At 31.3% G+C, this 23719-nt stretch overlaps 2 protein-coding genes across 2 annotated transcripts in view; one reads left to right on the top strand and one right to left on the bottom strand.

Moving 5' to 3' along the window:
- Positions 1 to 1745: 1745 nt before the first annotated feature.
- Positions 1746 to 19763, top strand: LOC124354277 (pulmonary surfactant-associated protein D-like). Its single transcript, XM_046804610.1, has 7 exons — positions 1746 to 1800; positions 2621 to 2770; positions 5209 to 5397; positions 6247 to 6329; positions 8116 to 8224; positions 8855 to 9090; positions 19320 to 19763. Exons 2-6 carry the CDS (start codon positions 2677 to 2679, stop codon positions 9088 to 9090), a joined length of 711 nt encoding a protein of 236 aa, XP_046660566.1. The 5' UTR covers positions 1746 to 1800; positions 2621 to 2676; the 3' UTR covers positions 19320 to 19763.
- LOC124355704 (1,5-anhydro-D-fructose reductase-like) overlaps positions 19031 to 23719 on the bottom strand; it is a 20909-nt gene continuing 16220 nt past the window's right edge. The window contains exons 7-9 of the mRNA XM_046806863.1: positions 22847 to 23085; positions 21805 to 21961; positions 19031 to 19437 (exon numbers count right to left, since the gene is read on the bottom strand). Coding sequence (XP_046662819.1) covers positions 19309 to 19437; positions 21805 to 21961; positions 22847 to 23085 — 525 coding nt within the window. The 3' untranslated portion in view covers positions 19031 to 19308. The remainder of the gene's footprint in view (positions 19438 to 21804; positions 21962 to 22846; positions 23086 to 23719) is intronic.

Below are 23719 nucleotides of genomic sequence, written 5' to 3'. Positions count from 1 at the left end.
ACAATTTTCTGAAATTGGCCTTAAGTATACCACTCTTCCTAAATAGAGTGTCATTTTTTGTACATTCTAATTGGCAGTTTTGAGATTTTTTATTTCAAATAAGTTGGGTTTAAGTTTTATTACTGCTATATTGTATTAATATAACTTAAAAGCAAAAAACGTAAGCCATCCAGAGGTTCCAGAAGTTTATTTCTTACTATTTTAGTCCAATTTTGGGTTTTACATAATAGTTGTTTTATTTTTATCCCTTAAATTTTCAAATTTTTTGTATTACTCTTCCGGACGTGAAAAGGTACAAATCCAACAAGAAACTACAAAAAAGTTATCCTCAACACTTTTTCATTTAACACAGTTCACTTTTGTAAGTTGTTCAACATAAATACGTAAAAGTTTAGAGAGATCATTTATGTTGGAAGGAACCTTTTCTAATTTTTACCAGGTATTAGTTATTATATCTTACAATTATTTGCTACAAAATTGTTAATTAATTGCTACAAATAAATTTTGTATTTACCGCTGGATAATAACTCATTTCCGACTAAGAAATGACAATACTGTAGGTTTCTGATCACAACAAAACTTGTATCCACTCGACCAGAGAGCATTTAAACTTTGCTTTACAATACGCCCCTACTACGCTTCAATTCCTATCTAAAACCAAAAAATAAATAAATAAACCCTTATAATAAAAGAAAGCAGGGAGTTTTCTCCAACATAAGAAACTTATCTAAACCTTTACACGTACGAGAAACAACCCGTAAAAATGTATAAGGGAAATAAATTATCCCTACATTTTTCTCTATAGTTTTAGTACTATTTTAAGTTTAAACTACCTCTGGCATATGTCCTAAAATACATTAAAATCAATATTCAATATTTTTCAACAAAATTTAAAAAAATAAAATCTTGATCACGTACAATGACGGACTTTTAATGTTTACCTTAATACATAATTTTATTTTGTATATACACATTTAAGCCACTATTGTAAAACAACAAGCAGCGACAATAATCTCTTAATAGCACGGTTGGATAGCCACTGAACGGAGAAACGTCCTGGCATCAAAATGGCAGCGATAGTCCCGCCCCTAGCGGCTTCAGACCGAAACGTAGTCTACTTTGGATAGTCCTCGTAGTAATAATAAAATTAACCTCGTATTAATATATAACAATAAAGTTTAAAATGTGTAAATTGCCAATTAGTGGGGCTCCTATAAACTGTAGTTAAGCCGAATAAAATAAAATCCCTTTTATAACACTTCATTTGTTATCTCCTTTGATCTAATTTCCATTTTTAATCCAAATTAATCTATTCAATATAGTTTTTCTCGTTTTATTAAGCTCCTAAAATATTATTATTACATTTTTATACTTTTTTAACCATTTTGGAACTTTAGGCAGAAATTCAGAACAGTAGCCCAAGTACCTGATACATGAAACACATTATTTTCTTTCGTATATCCCACAAAATTATATGAACTTTATCTACAAGACAGTTAAACAGAATTTTTTATTTAATACTGAATTAGAGCACCTCATATTTAGTGTTATGTCTGTTACACCACATTTTAACATTTCAAATAACATTGTTGTTGTGCTGCTACAAATTCTTAGAACTGTTTTTTGAGCGTTTATCGGATCGTGGAGGCAGTGCGATACAACTTGCTCACGTTCTGAGAATGTTCTAGATGCCAGAACAATTTAGAAGTTCAAGAGGTCATTTATAAATAAATTTTTATCAGAGATACTTCCACCAGCGACCAGAGAGCATCGCAGTAGCAGTTAACAGAATATCCGTGAGTAAGTGTTAACACTCCTCTATTAAATGTAATCGTATTTTAATATAAACTATCATAATTATACAAGGTAAGAGTACACCACAGCACGTGTTACGTAACAGGCTTCGGTGAGGTTGAATGCAATTGAAAATTATGTAGAAAAGAAATCTGTACGTTCCTCTGACAGAAAAAGACACAAACTGTGTCAGCTTATATAGTGATAAACTTCAATTACGCTCATTCTAATTCCATGGTGGACATGCACCATCGTAGAAATCATTTTTGTGAATGTTGAAATGAAGTTTCATGCCAAATTTAAAGTTATCAGATTTAATCTTTCGCGAAATATACAATGTTTTACATGAAACATGCAATGTTTTATAAAGTTACGTTCAATACCAATGTTTAAATTATAACTTATAAATTAATAAATAATTATTAAATTAGTCAAAAATAAATAATTAATTATTGGTTTTAACACTATAAAAACGTAAACTATAACCACAGCACACAATAAAAAACAATATTATGTCATTGGTCTCAGTATTTTTTATAAAATGTACTTCTTCTGCTATTTTCTCGTTTCCATAAATATTACATATAAGAACATGTAAAATATTTTCACTAACGCTCAGCAAATCTCCATAGTGACTTGTACTATTATCGAACTCCGTGTTGGCTATGTAGAAATTAAGCTTCAAGCAAAAATGTAAGTCATAGGCCAGTTCGTTTTCAACATATCTTGCAGACATATAGAAATTCAGGAAAAGATTTTTTCCAACCCTAAAGATAGACTTTAACCTTATGAAAGACTTTAAATTTTATTTTGCAGCTGTTAATAGGTTCAGGAAAACCTGAGAGCAGACATTCGGACAGAATACACATCCTCTGTGGAGCCATGGGAAGTCATACACAGGAGATAGTACAACTGCTGTGGTGCCTTTTACTTGTCAACATTGACTACATTCATTGTGAAATACAGAATGTCGTTAGTAAGTATTGCTAAATTATTCTGATGGGTTTTAATATAAAATAAAACTTTCTATTACTCTTATATGAATTTCAGTATGCTTTTACTTTTAACTACGCTGATCAATGATCCTGACCACGCCCTGTTAAAAATGTTTTATTCGTTAGTTTAATACCCAATGATTTTGGTAGGTAAACAATTTTAAGAGGGTTGTTTTACATATTCAGATGTAAGAAAGGGAAAAACGAAAAAGGCAATAAATTGAAAAATGAAAATAAGTATAATAGTCCTAAAACGAGAACTCAATAGTTTTCCTAAATATACTGAGCGTAGAACCACCGGTACGATATGTGCTCGAATATACATCACCATACGAGCATTGCTTACATGAGTAAAAAACAAGAAAAATAGTTATACATAATATATAAATCTGAGTATAAAATTTCATTACATAGTGGGGTAGTAAAAGTATTAATTACATTCACACAATGTATTGAACATTTTAAAATACTGTGACTATAACCATAAATGAAATTCACGTACAAAATCAAAGGTTTTGCTCAGAGTTTTAAAATATTTGTCTTTATATGTCTTTTATAAAAAAATCATACCTTAAAAAAAATAAAAACTAGTGAAGATTTGAATATTAATTTAGTGAAGGGTTTAATATTAATAAACAACGAAGTGCTGGGCTACTTTAATAAATTTCGATGTACTACCAAATTTGATTTTAAAAACTAGAACAAGAACCCTAAAATCCATAAACTGTAACTTTCATCATGAAAAATAGACACACACCCTGCTCTTATGAAATGTTCTTGGTATTTTATATAAATATAACTGATGCAACTGAAATATTTTTAGTTCAAGAAATATTAAAAATAAACGTTGGAGATTTCCTTTCGTAGAAACAGTTGGACTTAAATGCTTTTTTAAAGTAACCAAAGGGAAAAGCGTCATAAACTCCAGCCCAGCACGTAATTCCATGTCATCCTTGAAGCAACAAGAGCATAAACAAATATTTCAAAATAATGGTAAGATAAAACTGACAAAGTAAATATAATTTCCTTAATTTGCTCTAATTTTACAGCTTTTTCCTACATTCTTTTTTTAAGTTAACTGATAATCAACAACTAACCCCTAATATTCTTTTCACTCTATCTATACGTAAGCATTCGCACTTTAAAACATTATCCAAACATTTGGATTGGTGTAATATCAATTGCAAATAAAAATTACGATCATTTTATTGGTATCATATATAAGCAAATGTGCAAAAAATGTAAGTCTTCATTTAATTCTATATATAAAGGTCTCATAGATCTCATAGATTTTTTATAAACAAGAACTGTATCATCTACAAATTATATTAGTATTCATTGATTTTCTTACCTTATTTGTCATTTATTCCACCCTTATTGAATCTTCGTCATTATGTTTGATAAGATCATTGTCACACGGTACGGACAAAAGACACAAATTTATTTATGTAAATCTAAACAATTTTTAAATTCCGTTTCTTAAAAAGGTACATTTTACAATATAAAATGTATAAACATGTGTTTTTGTATGTGCATTTCCAAAATCTTTCAGGGGGAGGATTTCTAGACACCCCTTCCATTGGGTATTCTAAACACCAGATTCTTAGTTGCGATCCCTCCCTTCATGCTAAATCCGCCCCTGAATCACTTCACTAAATGCGGAGTTAAACCTCCAAGCGGGATTAGGTGAATTTTCAAATATTAATTTGATAAGTTAGCCTAGAGCAGTACTTCTTTTCAGGGTATTTCCTTCTGTTGAAATTTGACAGCAGTTGAGGGTCAGACAGCATTAATAGCATTTATCCCGTATCTGAGGCTCTGGTTTTTACATGAACATAAAGATTAAAATTACATTGAAATAGCACAATTATCTCAGCTATTCATAACTATTTCACTTCAGAGAACTATATTTATTGTCACGGTGCTAATGAATTTTAAAAAAATGCAACCATCTCTTTTGTTTATAATTTATATTCTGTTTATATTTTCACATCTAGAATTCCCTTATGAATGTAAATTTAAAAAATGATCATTATCTAATAATCGTATTTCTAACAATTCATTAGCATTGAGACATCAAACCCAAGTTCAGAAGTGAAAAATTAATGTATTTGGAACGAGTTCCTATTTAAATTGCAGTTTTGAACTTTAGGATCATGTTAAAAGCATAGGCTCAGGTGCTAACTACATGCCAGAGTCCAATAAGTCTGTATTAGATTTATGTGATAAAAGAATTATTAAAGTTTAATTAGTATGATTCCAAATTAGAATTGAATTTTTTTAAAGGCAAAGGATTAAAATCTCTTTAGATTAAGAATGGAGACACTTTTTGATAAATGTGTATAACATTGAAAAATTGTGTTTTTGTTTAATACAAAAGCAATTACAAACATAAAATAATCATATTTATCTGTTGCAGTCGTGGGTGCAGATTGTAATAATAATAATGACTGCAATAAAGTACTAACATGTATTGACCAAAAATGTAAGTATCCGTGTCCTGGTCCCTGCCAGGGCAATACGACCTGCGAAGTCCACGACCATGTACCGTACTGTACCTGCAAGCCTGGCTTCTCTGGCAACCCTTTCACTGGCTGTCAAGAGCAAGGTAACTGATGAAGAAATACAACTACTTAAAACACACTTTTTAGCAAACTTTTAGATACATTCGAAAATATGGGAAATCAAAGCAATTTTGGAAGTTTCATTTCATACTAAAATGTACAGTAAACAAAACCATTATCATAAAAGTAAATACAGTAACTTCATATAATCTATAAGCTTAATATAATAAATGTATATTTTTATACATTTATAAATGTTAAATGATAAAGATAAATGTACATATAACAGCACGTTTTATATTTATGACAGTCTCGTAAATAAATTATTAGATAGTTAATCAATATTTCAAATAGTTTCTGTTCCAGACTTCATAAAAACTTGGTTACAGTTATTATAATACTTTACTTACTTCATTACTTAATTATTCAAAAACCCGTTACAAAGATAATTTTTAATGTGTTTCCGATAAGGATAGCCTAATAAACGCAAGCTAGACTTCGGTTAAGTGTGGGAGGCTTCACGTTCAGCCAAAACGGACAACATCCTAGCCATGATTGACTCCCAATGAGTACCAGTTGTTTTTTATATAGTTGTAAAGAAGGAATTTAAACTGATTTTCAGCCCTATAAGTGACGACACTATTCAATGGTTACTGCGCATTAACAGACATAAATGCTCTCACAAATGGGGGTTTAGCAAATGACGGGAGAAGCTTTACCTAACAGAAAATTAAAGTAACTATTTTAAAGCATCTAATTGAATACGTACATGTCTACATGAACAATAACAAGCAATCACATAAATTTCATTACAGTGTAAAATATTATACAAAGTAACAGAGCTTAAAAGTCAAATATTATCAGGAATATCTTAGAAACGTATTTTGTTCCAGCGCCAACTCCTCAAAGTTGTTCTTTATTAACAAACAGAAGACCTTCAGGAAATAAGGTCTACAGAGTGGAAAACTTCATAAAGGTATAAAAATACTACTATAAGTCAACAGTTTCAACAATCATGATAAACCAAGCATTATTTTAATAATATTATATTACATGTATTTTATTGCACACAACTTTTTGAATTGTGTGTATGTATGTTCATTGATTCTCGAGGGGTTTTTATAAAGCTTTATGTATATCACTAGCAGTTACCTGTAATTTCGCACAGAATTTCGAAGGTCTGTTCAAGTAAATTAAATTTACGATACCTATGTTGAGTTTGCCTTGTTGCCACGATCAATAAAATCCGTCAAAAAGTGTGTATTTTAAGGGCATTTTAATTTACTCCTGTCTCAGGATTTTTTTTCCATAGTTAATTTTTTCTTGTTTCCTGATCAAGTAAATATATGAGGTATGTCAACAAGGTAAGTTCCGTTTCTGTTTTATAAAAAAACGCACACAGATACAAGTAATATGTACTGTACAAAAATATAAAATAAACTCTTCAACTCTTAAACTACGAAGGCTATTATCCAGAAAGTAACAGACGTTTTTGAATGGTACAGCAATGGGCTGGGCTACAACTATGTGGTACTATTGAAAATCCCGCCAAATGTGAAGTGCGTTCAGTGATAACGTTTTTGTTGACAAAACATCAATCTTTGTTTCCTGTTATTTTTCAAATTTCGTTGATTCTTTGTTTTGTATGTTTATTTTTTCTCAAGTATAAACTTAATTTTCTATTGCTCAATTTTAAAAATTCATTCTTATTTTTTTCGTAAATTTTCTTACAGTTTTAATATAGATTATGGTTTTTCACTATAATATCTGTATTGTAATAAGAATAATTAATGTTTTCGATTCCCTTTTTAAATTGGGGAAACTATTCACTACATGGAAAATAATTTTTATTTTAAATTTAATTTTTAGTAACAATTTGATAATCCTCTCAAAACTCGTAAGCTTTTTGAATGTATTTGTTAATTTTGAATGATTTTTCATAGACTTTTGAAAATTAAATTTTTAAATTTCGTAAAACTTCACTGACGTTTAGAGATTTTTCCATTATTCGATTTTTAAATTTTATTGTATTACTACATTTTTGAATGGTTCTGAAACTATTTATAAGACTCATTTTTGTAAATCGTGTATAGATTTTTCGTTCATTTTTATGGCTCCATAAAAGTTATTGGAAAATTTAGTACTTGGTTTTATTCATCTTATAGTATTTTGTACAGTGTTTATATGATTTAATTTTTAGGAAAGTGTCGTAGGAACCTTATTATCTAACCTACTTGTGTGTATATAAATATATACAACATAAAGCAGTATATATATATATATATATATATATATATATATATATATATATATATATATATATAAATTCATACCGAGTCCCAATTTCGATATTGTTTTTTTGTATGGGGTCAGCTGCTGAGTGCCTTTTGAAGAGAGGATTCCAACTCCAAAAGCAAACTGTCCGCATTTTAATGGGATTGCCTGCCTTGTCGAGCAGCATTTAAACATATAATCAGTTCACACTTCTATCGCTGTACATTTATAAAAAGTTATTAATGCTAGATTCAGCAGTGAATGTGTGGAGTGGAGCTTTGATTGTATTAGTTTAGTTTCATAAGTTTGCATTATGCAAAAGAAAAATACAACAAAGAATTTCGGTTATTACAGATAGCTTTAAAATATATCTTAAATCTAATTTATTGAAAATTAATTCTTTTAATAAATACCACGAAATACATGGGACAAAATTCTCAACAGTAACAAAATTAAAATAGTAGGGTAAAATTTTGCTGTCTGTGCAGGTTAACTTTTTCGCCGCATTTCATCACTGCATGGCCCATGGCGGAAGATTGGCATCTATCGAGTCTGAAAATGATAATACTCAGATCAAAGCAGCAATCATGAAATTAGGTAAGACTTACTCTCCCTCCGAACACTTTCTCCTCACACCCCTTCCTTCTTTTTATACCTACTTATCTTTCCACCATCCACATCTCCTCTTACTCTTTTAGTAGCAGCGTTAGACATTCAGATAGCAAGCGAATCGTGAGTTCGTTTAGTGACGTATACAGTTATAATATTTGTATACGTTTTATTATGAAGTTTAATAAATTTACTTTGTTCTTAATTCTTTCCTTTCACAATATTACTTAGTTAAAAGTGTTACAAATTTTGCTTACTACTCATGTTGTTTATTTAAACTGTAATATAATTCATGTGTAACTTACAAATATAAGAATACATGAGTTGCTAAAAGAAAGATCTTTTAGCAACTCATGTTCCACATTGACTACCTAATCATTATTGTAAGTTGTAAACAAACTGAACTCAATCATACAACATATTATTTGACATAATAAAACATATGAAAAGGTTATTCTGTTAAATTCTAATGTAAGATTTTTGTCGGATTCAGGCCGTCCTTCGATAGTGCATTGTATTGTTGTACAGATTTTTTTATTCCTTTGTTGAATAAACTGTTACTTAATCGATTAAATTTAATCCTGTTCTTCACAAAAACAATTCTCAATATTATTGCAGGCATACGGAACGGCGAATTTTGGACGGCCGGAACGAACTTAGCGCAGGGATACTGGTTCTGGATGGTTTCTGGGGAACCACTGCCACAGTACAGTGACTGGAATCCGGGAGAGCCCAACAACAAGGGACAGAAAGAGCACTGCATAGTGCTTTATGAGTATGAAAACAAAGGCTACAGGTGGAGTGACGACGACTGTATGATAAAATTATTCCCGATATGTGAATATTTTGAATAGGTTAGTATATTTTTGTAATAAATTCAATTGAAAGTTCTCACGTAACTTTGATTTCAGAGTAATTTTTGCTATACAATACTTTACATTAATTTATAGTTCCAAATATAATTAATAACTCATATATTATAAACTCAATCAGAAATCACAGTTTAGAATTATGCAATACCTAGCCACTAAGGATGCATTTTCATAGCAACTCTTGTAATAGTACGTAGTAGCTAACCCGGAAATTATTCCTGAAGCATCTCTAGAGATATTAGATCGGTTATAATAGCTAAGTTGTACTAACCAAGTATTATGATATAACCAAAAAATTATCCCTGAAGCAACTCGTGTGATGGGTTGGGGATAATAGCTGAGCGAGTTCAACCAAGTAATATTATCTAACCAGAACATTGTACGCGAAGTAACTCGTGTGATGGGTCATCTATAACAATAATGCAATTTAAACCAAGAATTATTATCAAATCAGACCATTGGTTCTGAAGCAACTCGTGTGATGGGTCATCTATAACAATAATGCGATTTAAACCAAGAATTATTATCAAATCAGACCATTGTCCCTGAAGCAACTCGTGTGATGGGTCATCTATAACAATAATGCGATTGCAACCAAACATTATTATCAAATCAGACCATTCTCCCTGAAGCAACTCATGTGATGGGTCATCTATAACAATAATGCGATTTAAACCAAGAATTATTATCAAATCAGACCATTTTCCCTGAAGCGACTCTGAAGATAGTAGATCGGCGATAATAGCTGAGCGATATTAACCAAGCATTACTTATATTATCTAATCAGAACATTGTCCCTGAAGCGACTCTGAAGATAGTAGATCGGCGATAATAGCTGAGCGATATTAACCAAGCATTACTTATATTATCTAATCAGAACATTGTCCCTGAAGCGACTCTGAAGATAGTAGATCGGCGATAATAGCTGAGCGATATTAACTAAGCATTACTCATATTATCTAATCACAACATTGTCCCTGAAGCGATTATTCTGGAACAATTCTGTTGATTTGTTTGTTAACTTGCGTGTGACACAGTTTAAAACAGAAGTTATTGTTCCGTTATGTTTGAGACTATTGTTATTGATTGTTTCTACATTACTTAAGCCTAGGGCTGGCACATTTTATTCTTGCACCCTACGTAAAATACCATTTTGCCACACCCCACAACCAATTCCATCGATCCTCGTCTAGCCCACACAGAAATGTTACAATATAACTTCTTCCATGGCATGATTTTAAACGCAATGATATTGTTATTACCCATATAACAGGATATTCCATTTCTGTGTATTTTGCTACATTCATAAATTTAATAAGTAATCACAAAAGGTGATTATTTTGCACCTAAATTAGTAGAATGGCTTATTTACATGTTTCTACATTGTATTTTTCATTTCATTTTTTTTAAATATTATACGAGTTTACTTAAATCGATGGTTTTAGCTTAGTATTGTTATATTAGTATGGTGGATAGTCCTTGATATCTTCTATGGATCATTGGCGAAAGAATGTGAGTTTTAATTTCTTATTTTATATTACTTATTAAGTGAGACACATTCAGACCACTTTGACACAGTAACTGGACTGAATACACACTACTAACTGGTAAACAAAATAAGAGATGACAAGCTATTGGTATTCCCAGGACTTCCTAATTTGGCTCCGGTCAGACAAAACAAAACCTAATAAATGCTATGTTAATCATGGTTGATGATGTTTGTTGATTCTTGTAATGACTGTTTTATGATTTTGTGCCCTAAGTTCACAAAATAACTAATGAGTGAATTTTTATTTGACTTACAATAACTTTAAATGTAATTTAAACTGTGAATGTCCATGTAAAGTTCCAGTGTCACCGGTTAATCAGATTATCCGTGGAATCAAAACAAATTTGATTCCATTATAATAATAATAATTATAATAATAATATTATAATTTTGGATTTATAATATTATTATTATTATTGAACAACATTGTATATAATTATACACATAATACAACTAGTCTTACAAGCAAGGACTGGAAAGAAAACAATTATGGAATTTGCGATCCGAAATATTTAGTATGCCAACTCTTTAAAGCTGCATTGGTTCTTAGACGCTCAAGTTGTGTGTTAAACAGTAGTCCATCTACATGAAGCAAAGCTGAAGTGGGCTTCATCAAATATTCCATCACCGAGCATGGGCAATCCTTTGTATCCTGAAGCCGCAGCTTACTTTAACCTCTCGAGTATCTGTGGTAAGCCTGTACTACTTTCCTGTCACGTGAATGCAATACTTTCATCACCATAGAGGAAGTAATAAAGAAAATACTAATAATTTCTATAATGCATTCTGTGAGAAACTCTTTCGCAAGAAAGTCGATATGTTGCTTTCAGGATTAATACTATTCACTTTTTATTTATTAATATTTTTTCCCATGCATACATACTTTATCATACCTATATTTGTCTCATTCATAGAAATATTTATTTTTGTTAATTTTATTTATAACTATAAATAGAATGGAATATCTTTTACTATGTAGCTTACTATGAAAAACGTGTATAATAGATTCATTTTCTGTAGTTTTACTTCAAGTAGCGTTTCGGTCAAACTCAAATGCCGTTTCCGTACCTTTTTGTTCCGTAACACTTTGAAACAATTATCTAGAGATTGAAACTATGTTTTACTTATAGAACTATATATTTTTCTATTTGAAAATTTACTATTATACTTCTTAGGCGGTCGACTGTTTTGAGTTTCAATTATGCGTACATAGTTTATCAATAAATCAATTATTTATAAATAAATATACAAACACATATTTAACCTTATACTTTCACATATAAGTATGAATACATTTTTAAATACGCATCCTAAAGTTAATATTTAACTAAACAATTACATTACTGGTTGAGCGTTAGCAAAGATGTCTCGAGAACGAACTATTTCTATATAGGAAAAATCGAGTTCAATGATGATGCTTTCCATACTTGGTATTTGGCTGAGCATTAGCAAACATTCGTTCATTATTTTTATTGGAAACCATGAAGGCAACGAAAACATTATAGAAGCAATATCACAAACAATATGAGTACACTCAAGATCTTTTTTATTCAAGATTTTAAGACATTTAACATTAAAAATTCTCAAGAATACACAAGCACGTAAAATTGATATTAAACTGTGTTATATAGTAAAGTAAGTCTCTTTTAATCCAGTTAAAATTTAAAAGAACACTTCTGGAGCAGTCAGATGAAGTAGGTAGATTTTACGATGGGTGAAATATTATTCATTTGTTTTCATGGGCTCTACACATACCTCTAAAACTTTTAGATATTAAAATAAACGTTTCAACGAAAAGTTTAAAAAGCGATATAAGCAATCCAAGACACTTTCTTATCTTTCATCATCTCGAGAATGAAGTGACCTTTATAAATGTTCATGCAACCTCAGAGAAGTATGTTACGTAACAAGTGGTCAAGTAACACTTTGTTTCAATCGGCTTAATTTTTAATATGTAGGAAAATCGTACAGAAGAAGAGCAATTAAAATTCTAAACCAAATTCTTTTTAAAACTTACCTACAAACAGTGACAAAATGTCTGTGTATAGTCAGGTTTTTTACAATTAAGGGAGCGAACTTGATATACGACACCTTACATACTATGCTAAACTATGGTAAATGTATGATTAACTATATAGAATAAACAAATATGTACGTCTTTCAATAAATTTGGTTTATTTTCTATCTAAATTGTATTAAAGTTTTCGTTGTTGAATTACAGATATAACAATATAAAAGTTAAATTTGTATTAATTTTTATCTCTAATAATATTATCACACTAAAGTGTAATTTATGCCCTACAAAATGTCATACTATAATCCCATATACCAACAAAATTTAGACCGCTATAGTAGATTATACATTTTTATATTTTTATATTGGTAAATATTGGTATTTTATTATTTGGGAGGCAAACCTGTAGATTAGTATCTTCTTACAACATTTTACATAATTATTTTAAGTGTATTTCCTTTTGAACTCTTAAGTATTCTTAGAATTTATTTTTATCTGCAAATTTAAAACGACAAAACATAAATTATCTTTAACTCCAAAGCAACTTAGATTAAAACGACTAAAGGAAGGTTGCCAAGTTTTCTTGTACTCCGACATTCAAACATTGATATTGACTGCCTGTAAAATTTGGAAAACAAACAATATAATACCTCCATTTCACTATTGTGGTCTAGGTTACCAAGATATGTAGCAGACCAGAACTAGCACTTATAACGGGAAAATAATATGTATGGATATAGTTAAGACTATGTTTAATGCCAATTTTGTTTATAAAGTCGTACCGTACTGATGCAGGCTTTTATTAAGAAGGCTAGTTCTTGCAGAAGGTTGTACGGTTATTTAGCTTTATTTATATAGTACATATTTTCACAATCCTGTTACTCGTTACAGGTTAGTACAAATTACATCCGATGTTCTTGGAACTAAATTCTTGGCGGATTAATAACCTAATTGGCACGCGTATTACTTTTTCTCTCGAGAACTTTGTAGCTGACTATCTTGCTGCCGAAAAACGCCTTTTCCGTAAGTAAAATTTACATTTTCGTATTATAAATTAGCCCTTTCATGCGAGACATCTAATTTTTAATGTAATGTCAAGTAAATTTGTAAATAGTAAAGTAACTTACATTGGTTGATGTTTTATTTGGCAGATTAATATTGATAATTGCGTGGTGATGTCCTTCTGACGAGACCACGTTGTCATGAATCTTAAATTTTCTCGATACATGGCTAATACCGTCGTGATTATGTTTTGGGCGAGTTCAACCGAGTCTCTGATTTCAACTTCGATTCACTTATTACAACTTCGAGTGCTTTCAGACTTTTAATTTACTAATATTCACTTTTTCTGACTACAGCTGCAATGTCGAGCTAAGATGCTGACGCCCATGCTTGTGAGTCGACATCAACGTGAAGGGAAGTCAATTTTAAATTTTTATAATTATTAAGTTTCGTATGCAAACATCCCATTGAACATTGGAACCATTAGATACTACCCTACGATATCATTTAGTCCATTATGACTTTATTTGGCAGCAACGTGGCAATACATTAGTTATTGTTTACATCTAGACGTGGTCCTTTTATGTTTATTTACTAAAATTAAACATATAAGTAAACTTTGAAAATTGAGTATTCATTACTACAACCACAGAGGTATGCAACCCCATGTGTGTGATCCATGTGGTGCAAGGGAAAAAATATAGAACGGTGTGATTATACGGGGAGCGCCACTTCCATTAGCAGAGGGCCTCATCATTGTGGGGAGCTGTTTAGATGATACGAAGAATTGACGGTGGCCGGTAATGGAATATTTAATGGAGTCACTTCATACTAATGGACAATAGAGGTAAACATGCGTTTATTTAATAAATCCACATCAATTATCGTTTACAAATACTCTCTAAGTTATCCAGTTGTAGTATAAGCTAGTGAATAAAATAACTAAATAACATTAATTTATGTGAATATATGCTTTATTTCATGCTACAACTAAGTTATCCAGTTGTAGTATAAGCTAGTGAATAAAATAACTAAATGACATTAATTTATGTGAATATATGCTTTATTTCATGCTACAACTAAGTTATCCAGTTGTAGTATAAGCTAGTGAATAAAATAACTAAATAACATTAATTTATGTGAAATATATGCTTTATTTCATGCTAAAACTAAGTTATCCAGTTGTAGTATAAGCTAGTGAATAAAATAACTAAATAACATTAATTTATGTGAATATATGCTTTATTTCAGGCTACAACTAAGTTATCCAGTTGTAGTATAAGATAGTGAATAAAATAACTAAATAACATTAATTTATGCGAATATATGCTTTATTTCATGCTACAACTAAGTTATCCAGTTGTAGTATAGCTAGTCAATAAAATAACTAAACATTGATTTATCTCACTTTACGCTCTGTTCAGAGAATTATGGTCGCTGAAGGTATAGTAGAGTCGGTGCCCAAAACTATTTCCTACAAAATGCATTAGCCAACTTTTATTTTGTTGTGTGGAATGTGGGCGCTAGATCACGCTGAAACCAGTGATGTTGCAGTTCTGTAAAAATATTGAAACACTGCAATCAAAAACAATCCCACAATCTAAAACATGTTCTTCTGAACAAAATAAGTCTTATACCATGATAAAGTAAATTAAATTTTGCTACAAGATGCGTTTTTAATATTTAATGTTTTCATAACGGTGGACGGAGTAAAATAGAAACCACAAAGAATCCTTTACGCCCTATGAACCAAAACGATCCCTACAACCACGAAGAGAATATGTGTGAATTCACTTCCAATATGCTTTATTAAATAAACTAACGGTGAATAATTTTGCGTCCAAACACGGCAGAATTATATTTCATACATATTACAATTTTATGAAAATTTTAGTACCATAATGCACTTGTGATGGTCAGTGAAAATAAATCTCGTATATAGACCACCACTCCAAGTAGTTTATCCGTCTGAAAAAGAAGGAAGGTGTTAGGTAAAAAAGATAAATTATATAATGTAGTATAGATATATGAAGAACTACTTGATTTCATGTATCGAGGTAGAGCACTAAGGTTTTACTCAAAAAATTTGTTGTTGTTTGACGACAACCGTTCTTAGATAAAAAGTGGATAGCTTAACGGTCACAGGCTGATGATTAATAGGGATATCAGGACTGTGTACTCTACGGGTACATTTCAATTTGGCAGCTTCAAAATAATTGCAAACCTTTCAATCCTTTCGCAACCCTGGATGGGAGAAAGTAGATTTATAAACTCCCATAACCCATATGTCCATTTATATTTATTCTCAGCCGCTAGGGAAAGGTGGGTGATGAAACATCTGTGATTGAAATCATGTGGTTCTGGAGATTATTCTTCCATCCATCACAATGTTTGTATGGGATATGCAGACCAAGGGACTCATTTAAGATAGACCTATGAAAATGGTTCACATCACTTCCCATGTGAATGAAAGCTGCCTTCAAAATTATTGTACATTGTATTCGGTGCATAACGTTGAACATACAGATGACAAACTCGGTTAACAGACATTCGGGTAGAGAATAAATCGCCATCTCGTTTTAGCAGTTTACATGTAATAAAATTTTGCGTTTTATTTGTGTTTTATCATATCTGGTATAATGATGAAGATGCGTTTGATAGGAGCGAACATTCCTTTTCACAGAACTCTGCATCACGTAATCTTTTAAAACGTAATCTTTCTATATGTAAGCCAATCAACAAAGCAGCCAACTAAACTGTCAGATTCAACGTTTCAAAAAAAAATTTAGAAAAGAACGTCTATAACTTTTACGGAATATAGTTATTTGATAGAATATAGAGATTATACAGGATATTCTACCACTTCACACAAACAAACAAACACACACACACACACACACACATACGTTTGGATTGTAGTAGTTTTAGTTTATGAAGCTTATGTGCGCCGAAAATTCAAAAATATCTCTCCGAAATTCCGTTATGACTCCGATTGTAATAGATCGATATCTATAAAACCTACTAAAATGGCTGCGGTACCTTGACAACAAACTCACATTTAGATTAGATTTCTGGCACGTCTGATAATCTGGTGAGCATCATAGCTTCTTTAAGCTGTTTAATATAATCAGCTGATTACACCCGCACATAAACCAAGCTGGTCCATTCGACCCCTCTACCTGCCTGTCCTGAGAACTGGTGCAGAAAAATTTCTTGTAGAAACTAATTTTTTAATATTGAAACAATGAGCACATTTTATTAGTCAGGATCATAAAAAATCTAATAGGCTAGCTTCTCTCAAATTTCCCATTTTTATCGCTAATGGGTAATATAACTCTTCAATTGTTTTACAAGATACTAATTGAAAACCTAGTGAGAAACCTAATTTGTGTCAGCTGTCATATTACGTATATCTCTTCTGTCAACGTTATCTGAGCAAGAAACATAAATCACAGGAGTCTCACTTGAACAGCGCCTTCCTACGGCCAACGTATAAATTACCTGTTAGTGCATATAGCGCAAATCTAGTGAATTCTGACTAGCGCAAATCTGAGTGATGTAGCGGTGTTATAGTACAGTAAGATACATACATACACACCGATAAACATTTCACAATTCAAGACAGTATAACAAACTTAATTCTAAGCCAACTACTTGTTAGTTGTCTCCTAGAAGAGTTCACATTTGGCTGGTTTATAGCTTTCAGTAGAGCCTATTCTGGGTAGACCAAAAGCCGATATTTCAGTTATACCTGTATCTGGGAAACTCTTTGCATGTCTAGGAGGGACGTATTACTGTAGAGATATTGGGGTAAAAGGGTTGGTCGGTGGGTTAGTTTACTTCGGAGAATATCTGTTGGAATTGGTGGAGTCCCTTATAGTTAAAGCCTATTGGTAGCCCGCCCCCCTTCCAAAATGACATGAATGAGATATACTACCGTTGCCCCTCTCATGGCATCTCAACGGGAGACTGCAAATATCTTCAACCTTATCTATCCTACATATCCTGTGTTTTAGAATGTGATTTCATCATCAATCTTATTAATATATTTAACAGCTGATTATAGAATACCTTAAATCAAATTATACTACTCCTATTTTTATATACTGAATACTCAGCATACCGGTGCGTTTTCTGCAACATTAAGTAATGCCTTGACATAAAGCAATAATTTTGTGGTCTAGGATTTATGGTGACAACATGATTATCAGCTTACTCGGTCATCCGTACCTGTGGAGCCAAGATTCATGGCCAGCAAAATAAAAGTATTTGTATGTGGAAAGTTACTCGTTATTAAGTTATTAATGTTAGTTATGTGGTGTTTTTCAGCTAAAGTAAGTTTTAACTAACATTTTTCTGTTACGAGTTAAATAGATATTTCAGTTGTCACGACCAGAGCCTGTTCAACCAAACACGCAACTCGTTCATTTCATAAGACTGAATGTTGCGGCAAGCATTTGCAGGTGGCTTGGTCGCCTGAAGAGATCCAATAAATAAAACCTTCTTAAATGACTAGTAATATATTATTCAAACCAACTACATTTGGGTTTTAACTTAAAAAGTCACATGCTAGAGCTAATTAATTGACAAGTTATAATTGTTTTCCATGGTGATTTATAAATTAGAAAGTGTCACTGTACAATCTAATGAGAAGATTAAAATGATCGTGTAAAGCTAAAGATCAGAACTAAAAAGTAATTTCTATGTTAACAAGTCATAGCATATTAGAAGCTTTTAATATTCATATGAGCATAGTTTACATTTTCCAGGAGACACATCTGCTTATAAATCCTTCAACGATCAGCTATGTATAAAATTTCTAAATATTTTTTCCGTTCCATTGAACGTAATGAAATACCTGAAGGTCAAATACTAAAAATTTCCTTTAGTCCATTGATATTGGGAATATAAATGGCTTAGTTCAATAAGAACTCTATATCCAAGACAGTCAAATCATCGCCCGAACATTCTTAACGTTTTTTACACAGAAACAATTCTGGGTTGTATTTAAACCATTCATCTAACTACTGCATCTTTTTCATATCTTGACTAATATCTTCTATTTCACCAAGATTATTTAAATATGTTTGTTTTTTCATGTGACTATTATTACAGGATCCATAAAATTTCAGTACACCTAACAAATTAGATAGTGCCGTTTCAATTTTACTGAGAGTATATCGTTATTTTTGAGTTCTAAAAAATATCATAAATTGTCCTGTAAACATTTCTTGATTAGACAGTAGACTACTTTATACAGGAAAAATACAAGAGTAGGTCAAACTTTCGACTTATAAAACGATACACACTTGAATGGTGTTGGATAAGGTGGTGTATATAAAAAAATAACTCTTATATAATACACAAATATGTAATTTTTATAAAGAATACATAGGCTTTATCTATTTTTTTACAAAATTCATATTTAAGTTTTATAACAAATTGCTGTATCAATTGAAATTAACTGTAACACAAACACTTAAAATATCATTAGTAGTTTTGATTAAAACACAACAAATGCCATCACACTATGATAGGGAAGATGTGAACATTTTTTATCATTATCCAAAATCATTTATGAACAGTATATTTATCCATTTTTATTTTATCATTTAGTAACATCTACTCTTATATCTCATTTTTTAGCGTATGGATACTCTGGATGAACCATCATTTGGCTGAGAACAAACCGTCTTCCCGCTTCTCCCTTCTCCAGACCGCTCAGCTGCTGCATATCAGCTTTAGACAGCTCAAAGTCAAACGCCTAAGAAAATATCAACAATGTTTAAGAAAATAATTCAAACCCATATTAAAATGTTATAATATAATAATATTGCAATAATATAAATAAGAATTTAATGATGGTATCGGGATTTGCAAGAAAATTTCTAATTTTAAATTCAAATCTGCGTAATATTCCTTATATAATCAGTCGAACTAATATGTTATCTACTATAAATAAAAGTGATCATGTAAAAATGCGCTATTGAACTAATGCAATGTATTTATGAGTTTTAAGTGTACTTTAATGAAAAACTTATCACATTTTAATAAAGTTTTATTTTAATCAAATATATTTTTTCTACTTAAGTTTCTAGTACTTTTTTCAGTGGGTGAAATTTTTGTAACTGGCCAACCCTGATGCAATGCAATAATTTTTCTAAGTGAATACTTCAGATATTTGAATAAAATGAGATAGCTTATAAAAAATTCATAAATAGTGAAATTTGAAAGTTACACCTCAAAAGAAGACAAAGCAAGTTGAAAACATTTGATCTTCTGGACTTTAAGATTTGTTTTTAATAACAGGAGCTTTTACTAAAAAGCCTCATCACTTTTTCAAAGTCAATTTAAAACACATTAATATTGTTTAAGAATCTACACTAGTAAATTTTATGTGATTCTGTCCAATAATAACATAACGACAGTAACTTAAGGTGTTTGATAAATTGGGTAAAATCATTGGAGAGGAATATGACATAGATTTTCGGAATAGTTTATTGACAAATTAAAGTATGGTATAGAGAGATATGTTCTATGGTACTATGCTGTTCGAATTAATTGGGACAAACATGTTTTTCTGGTCTTTGTTAGTTTGTGATAACTGGTGATGTCCCAGACCGCTTCAAACCGGTTATAACTGCATAGAAGTAGTGTGCTGGGTTGACCTTGACTGTAAAAAAACTTGTTTGACTGGTTTTGGAGTGTCATTCCTTCAGTTGTGAGCCTTTCTTTGTGGCGGTCGGTGGTTGTGGTACTGTGTTCCGTTTATTACGTGCTTCTTCAAAGATGGATATAACACCTAGGAAGCGTGCTAAAGTTGTTGCTCTTAATGAACACACGTCTATGACTGTGAGAGATATAGCTACAGCAGTTGGTGTGGGAAAATCTAGTGTTTCCAGAATTTTAAAAACATATCAAGATTCCGGATCATTGTCTCCAAAAAGAAAAGGAAAATGTGGGCGCAAACGTAAAACAACTCCAAGAACTGACAAAATTCTAATAAGAAATAGCAAAATAAATCCAAGAAAGACAAGCACAGACCTTCGAAGGGATTTGTTGGATTCTGGTATTGAAGTGAGTACTTCAACTGTAAGGAAAAGACTTCTGGAAGTTGGTCGAAAGGCAAGAAAACCGAAGAAAAAACAATTTCTTACTAAGAAAATGATGCAAAAACGTTTAGTATGGGCTAAGAAATACCGATCATGGACTGTAGATGACTGGAAAAAAGTTATTTTCAGTGATGAATCACATTTATTTGTGCAGGGATATCTATCAAGTGTTGTTAGGCGGAGTGAAGGTGAACCTTTGCGAGAAGGTCATATCCAACAGACTGTTAAACATCCTTCTAAACAGATGTTTTGGGGTTTTTTTACCACAAATGGTACTGGGAGCTTAGTTCCCATCAATGGGATGATGAATTCAGCCAAATACATCGACATACTACGCAGTCGGATAGTTCCATTTATGGAAACATTTGATGGAACATTTCAACATGACTTAGCCCCTTGCCACAATTCAAAATTGGTCAAGACTTTTATGCGGGAAAACAAAGTAAAAGTGCTTGATTGGCCTGGTAACTCACCCGACCTAAATCCGATTGAGAACTTATGGCATATTCTCAAGAAACGTTTAGCTAAGATGGATTGCACTACAAAAGAAAAAATGATAACAAGTGCTATACAAGTTTGGTTTCACGATGATGAAGTCAAGAACATGTGTGCTAAACTAGTGGAGTCAATGCCAAGACGTGTAGGTGAGGTCATTTCTGCTAAAGGAGGACATACTTCATACTAATGTATTGATTGTTCAATCTAAATAAGGTATCTAATGATTAAAAACTAATGTTTTAGGAAAAAATTGGTTTTTTTTCATTTGTCCCAATTAATTCGAACAGCATAGTAACTAAAGCATACGATAGAGTGAATGACAAATATGAAACACATTGCTCAATATCGATTACAATCGAAAGGGTTGCATGTAATATTCCACGTAGTATTCCAATAACGGTTGCTTGTTCAAATTCCACAACTAAAAGCTCAGTATCATAAAAATAACTCCCATGAAAATGCAGTCCACAACTAAACCTAAACATTAACGTCGCTCTGTATCTGTCAGATGTGTAACTAACCTCAATGTTTTCCTTGACATGATCAGGGTTTACACTCTTCGGAATGACAGCGATTCCCAGTTGTAGGAGGTAGCGGATCAGCACCTGCGCCGGAGACTTATTGTAGTTGCCGCCTATCTTCTTCAACAGTGGATCATTTATTACAGGAGTCTCGGATCTAAAAAATTACAAATTATAAAAATATTTCTAGTAAGCAGTGTATTATTTTGTAGTCTAAAAGAATGTTAAAGATCTAGTTAATGTTATATTCATAATTATTATTGTTTTTAAGTTATTTGGAAGAAACGAAGCTGAACGTTCAATAGCAGTGACAAGTTCAATATTTATCCGTTTGTAAACATTAGCATCAAACTTTAGTTTGAAAAAAACATTTAATAATAAAGATATTTATTAATTTAGTTGCTTTCAAAAATATTTTACTTATAGTTAGTGTATAAATTCTACTAGAACAAAAAGCTTCACTATTTTTAAGCTTCGTCCAATTTCTTCTTTAAGTCCTTTATTACCATCAGACCTAGATAACAAGCAACCAACGAACAAAAGCTTGGTGTACAAGTTCGTTCTCAGCTTAATCAAGTTAAATTAATTAGATTACAGGTTAAGAACATTAAGAAACCTATTCTAGTACTTTTATAACAAAATCTGTAACATTACAAAATATACAAAAGTTTTAAAAGCGTAATTAACCCTGTAGGGCATTACTGAATATCATTAAAAGTAGGTTTTCATTACCATTGGATCTTTAATCTTCATAATGGTCTATATTACCATAAATAATAGTAAACCAATCAATCATCCGTTGTTAAATGTGTTGCCTTGTGTAATTTGTTATAATTAAGTTTTTTACATGCAAGTGATTTTCGATAACTACGAATCGAGAAGAGAGAGATCGGTATGAATTTGTCACAAATATGCAATACCTAGACTTAATAATGCCAAATTATACTTTGAAACAATGTATATAACCTCAGAAAAAATTTGATTACAATAATGTACATAATCTCTCGAATTAAAAAGAGACATTAGCAAAGGCAAGAATTACCCATCGAATGCTCCCTTGGCAAGGCCTGGAGAGCCAAGAGTGGCGTATGATGTAAGAGTCATGTCAAGCTTTTTGCAAAGTTGCTGTTCTTCGTTGCAGTGTAGATAAGCATGCAGCTCTATCTGCAAGTTAGACGGCTTGATGCGGGCGATCTGGTAGATCCTCTCAACCTGCTTGACGTTCATGTTCGACAGCCCGATGTATTTCGTCAGTCCCTGATCTACCAGTTTCTCCATCTCCTGCAAATGTTGCAAAGAATTAGATTTGACATAAATAATTTTTTAGAGGATTTTTGATGTATGTAAAATGTTCTTGGTGAACCTGTAAACCTAGATATATTCATGTTTGACAGGCATATATACTCGTATTTCGTTTATCTACCGTAAACTAGTAGTAAAGAATTTCCGTCTTCTACGAATTATGAAGTCACGAATGTTCAAATATTCAGGTCCGATGGAATGATATATGCAAGTTTTCAATTCACTTGACGTTTATGTTAAAACTTCTATTATATATTTCAACTATATAACATATCATTTATTTTTTACATTTTCCCCCAAAAAACACGAGTTTAGATTTAAAGAAATTATTGTATATCACAATACAGAGTTCCATAAAAATAGTAAATTAATTTAAATAATAATCTATGCTTATCCATTCAACCATACTGAAAAAAACATTTTAAAAGTTAAATTAATATCCTGCTGGATGGTCTAATATATACATCTTTTAATATACTTTTTTATTATGTTAAATTTTCTATTATATTCCAAGGATCAAAATGAGGACTTTTGTTTTACAACTTTTTTCCATAAATACACAATTTTGGATTTTAGAGAAATCGGATATTTATATAACACAGTAAAAAATATT

The sequence above is a fragment of the Homalodisca vitripennis genome, chromosome 2 (genome assembly GCF_021130785.1).
Source record: "Homalodisca vitripennis isolate AUS2020 chromosome 2, UT_GWSS_2.1, whole genome shotgun sequence".
NCBI lineage: Eukaryota > Metazoa > Arthropoda > Insecta > Hemiptera > Cicadellidae > Homalodisca > Homalodisca vitripennis.
Note: the sequence above shows the minus strand (reverse complement) of the source record. Positions and strands in the feature narration are given on the sequence as shown.

What these genes read in the sequence shown, in the direction of transcription:
- LOC124354277 (XM_046804610.1), top strand. Translation starts at nt 2,677, where the DNA reads ATGGGAAGTCATACACAGGAGATAGTACAACTGCTGTGGTGCCTTTTA. An exon ending in TGAAATACAGAATGTCGTTA is followed by an intron (nt 2,771 to 5,208) that starts GTAAGTATTGCT and finishes TATCTGTTGCAG; the next exon opens with TCGTGGGTGCAGATTGTAAT. An exon ending in GAGTGGAAAACTTCATAAAG is followed by an intron (nt 6,330 to 8,115) that starts GTATAAAAATAC and finishes CTGTCTGTGCAG; the next exon opens with GTTAACTTTTTCGCCGCATT.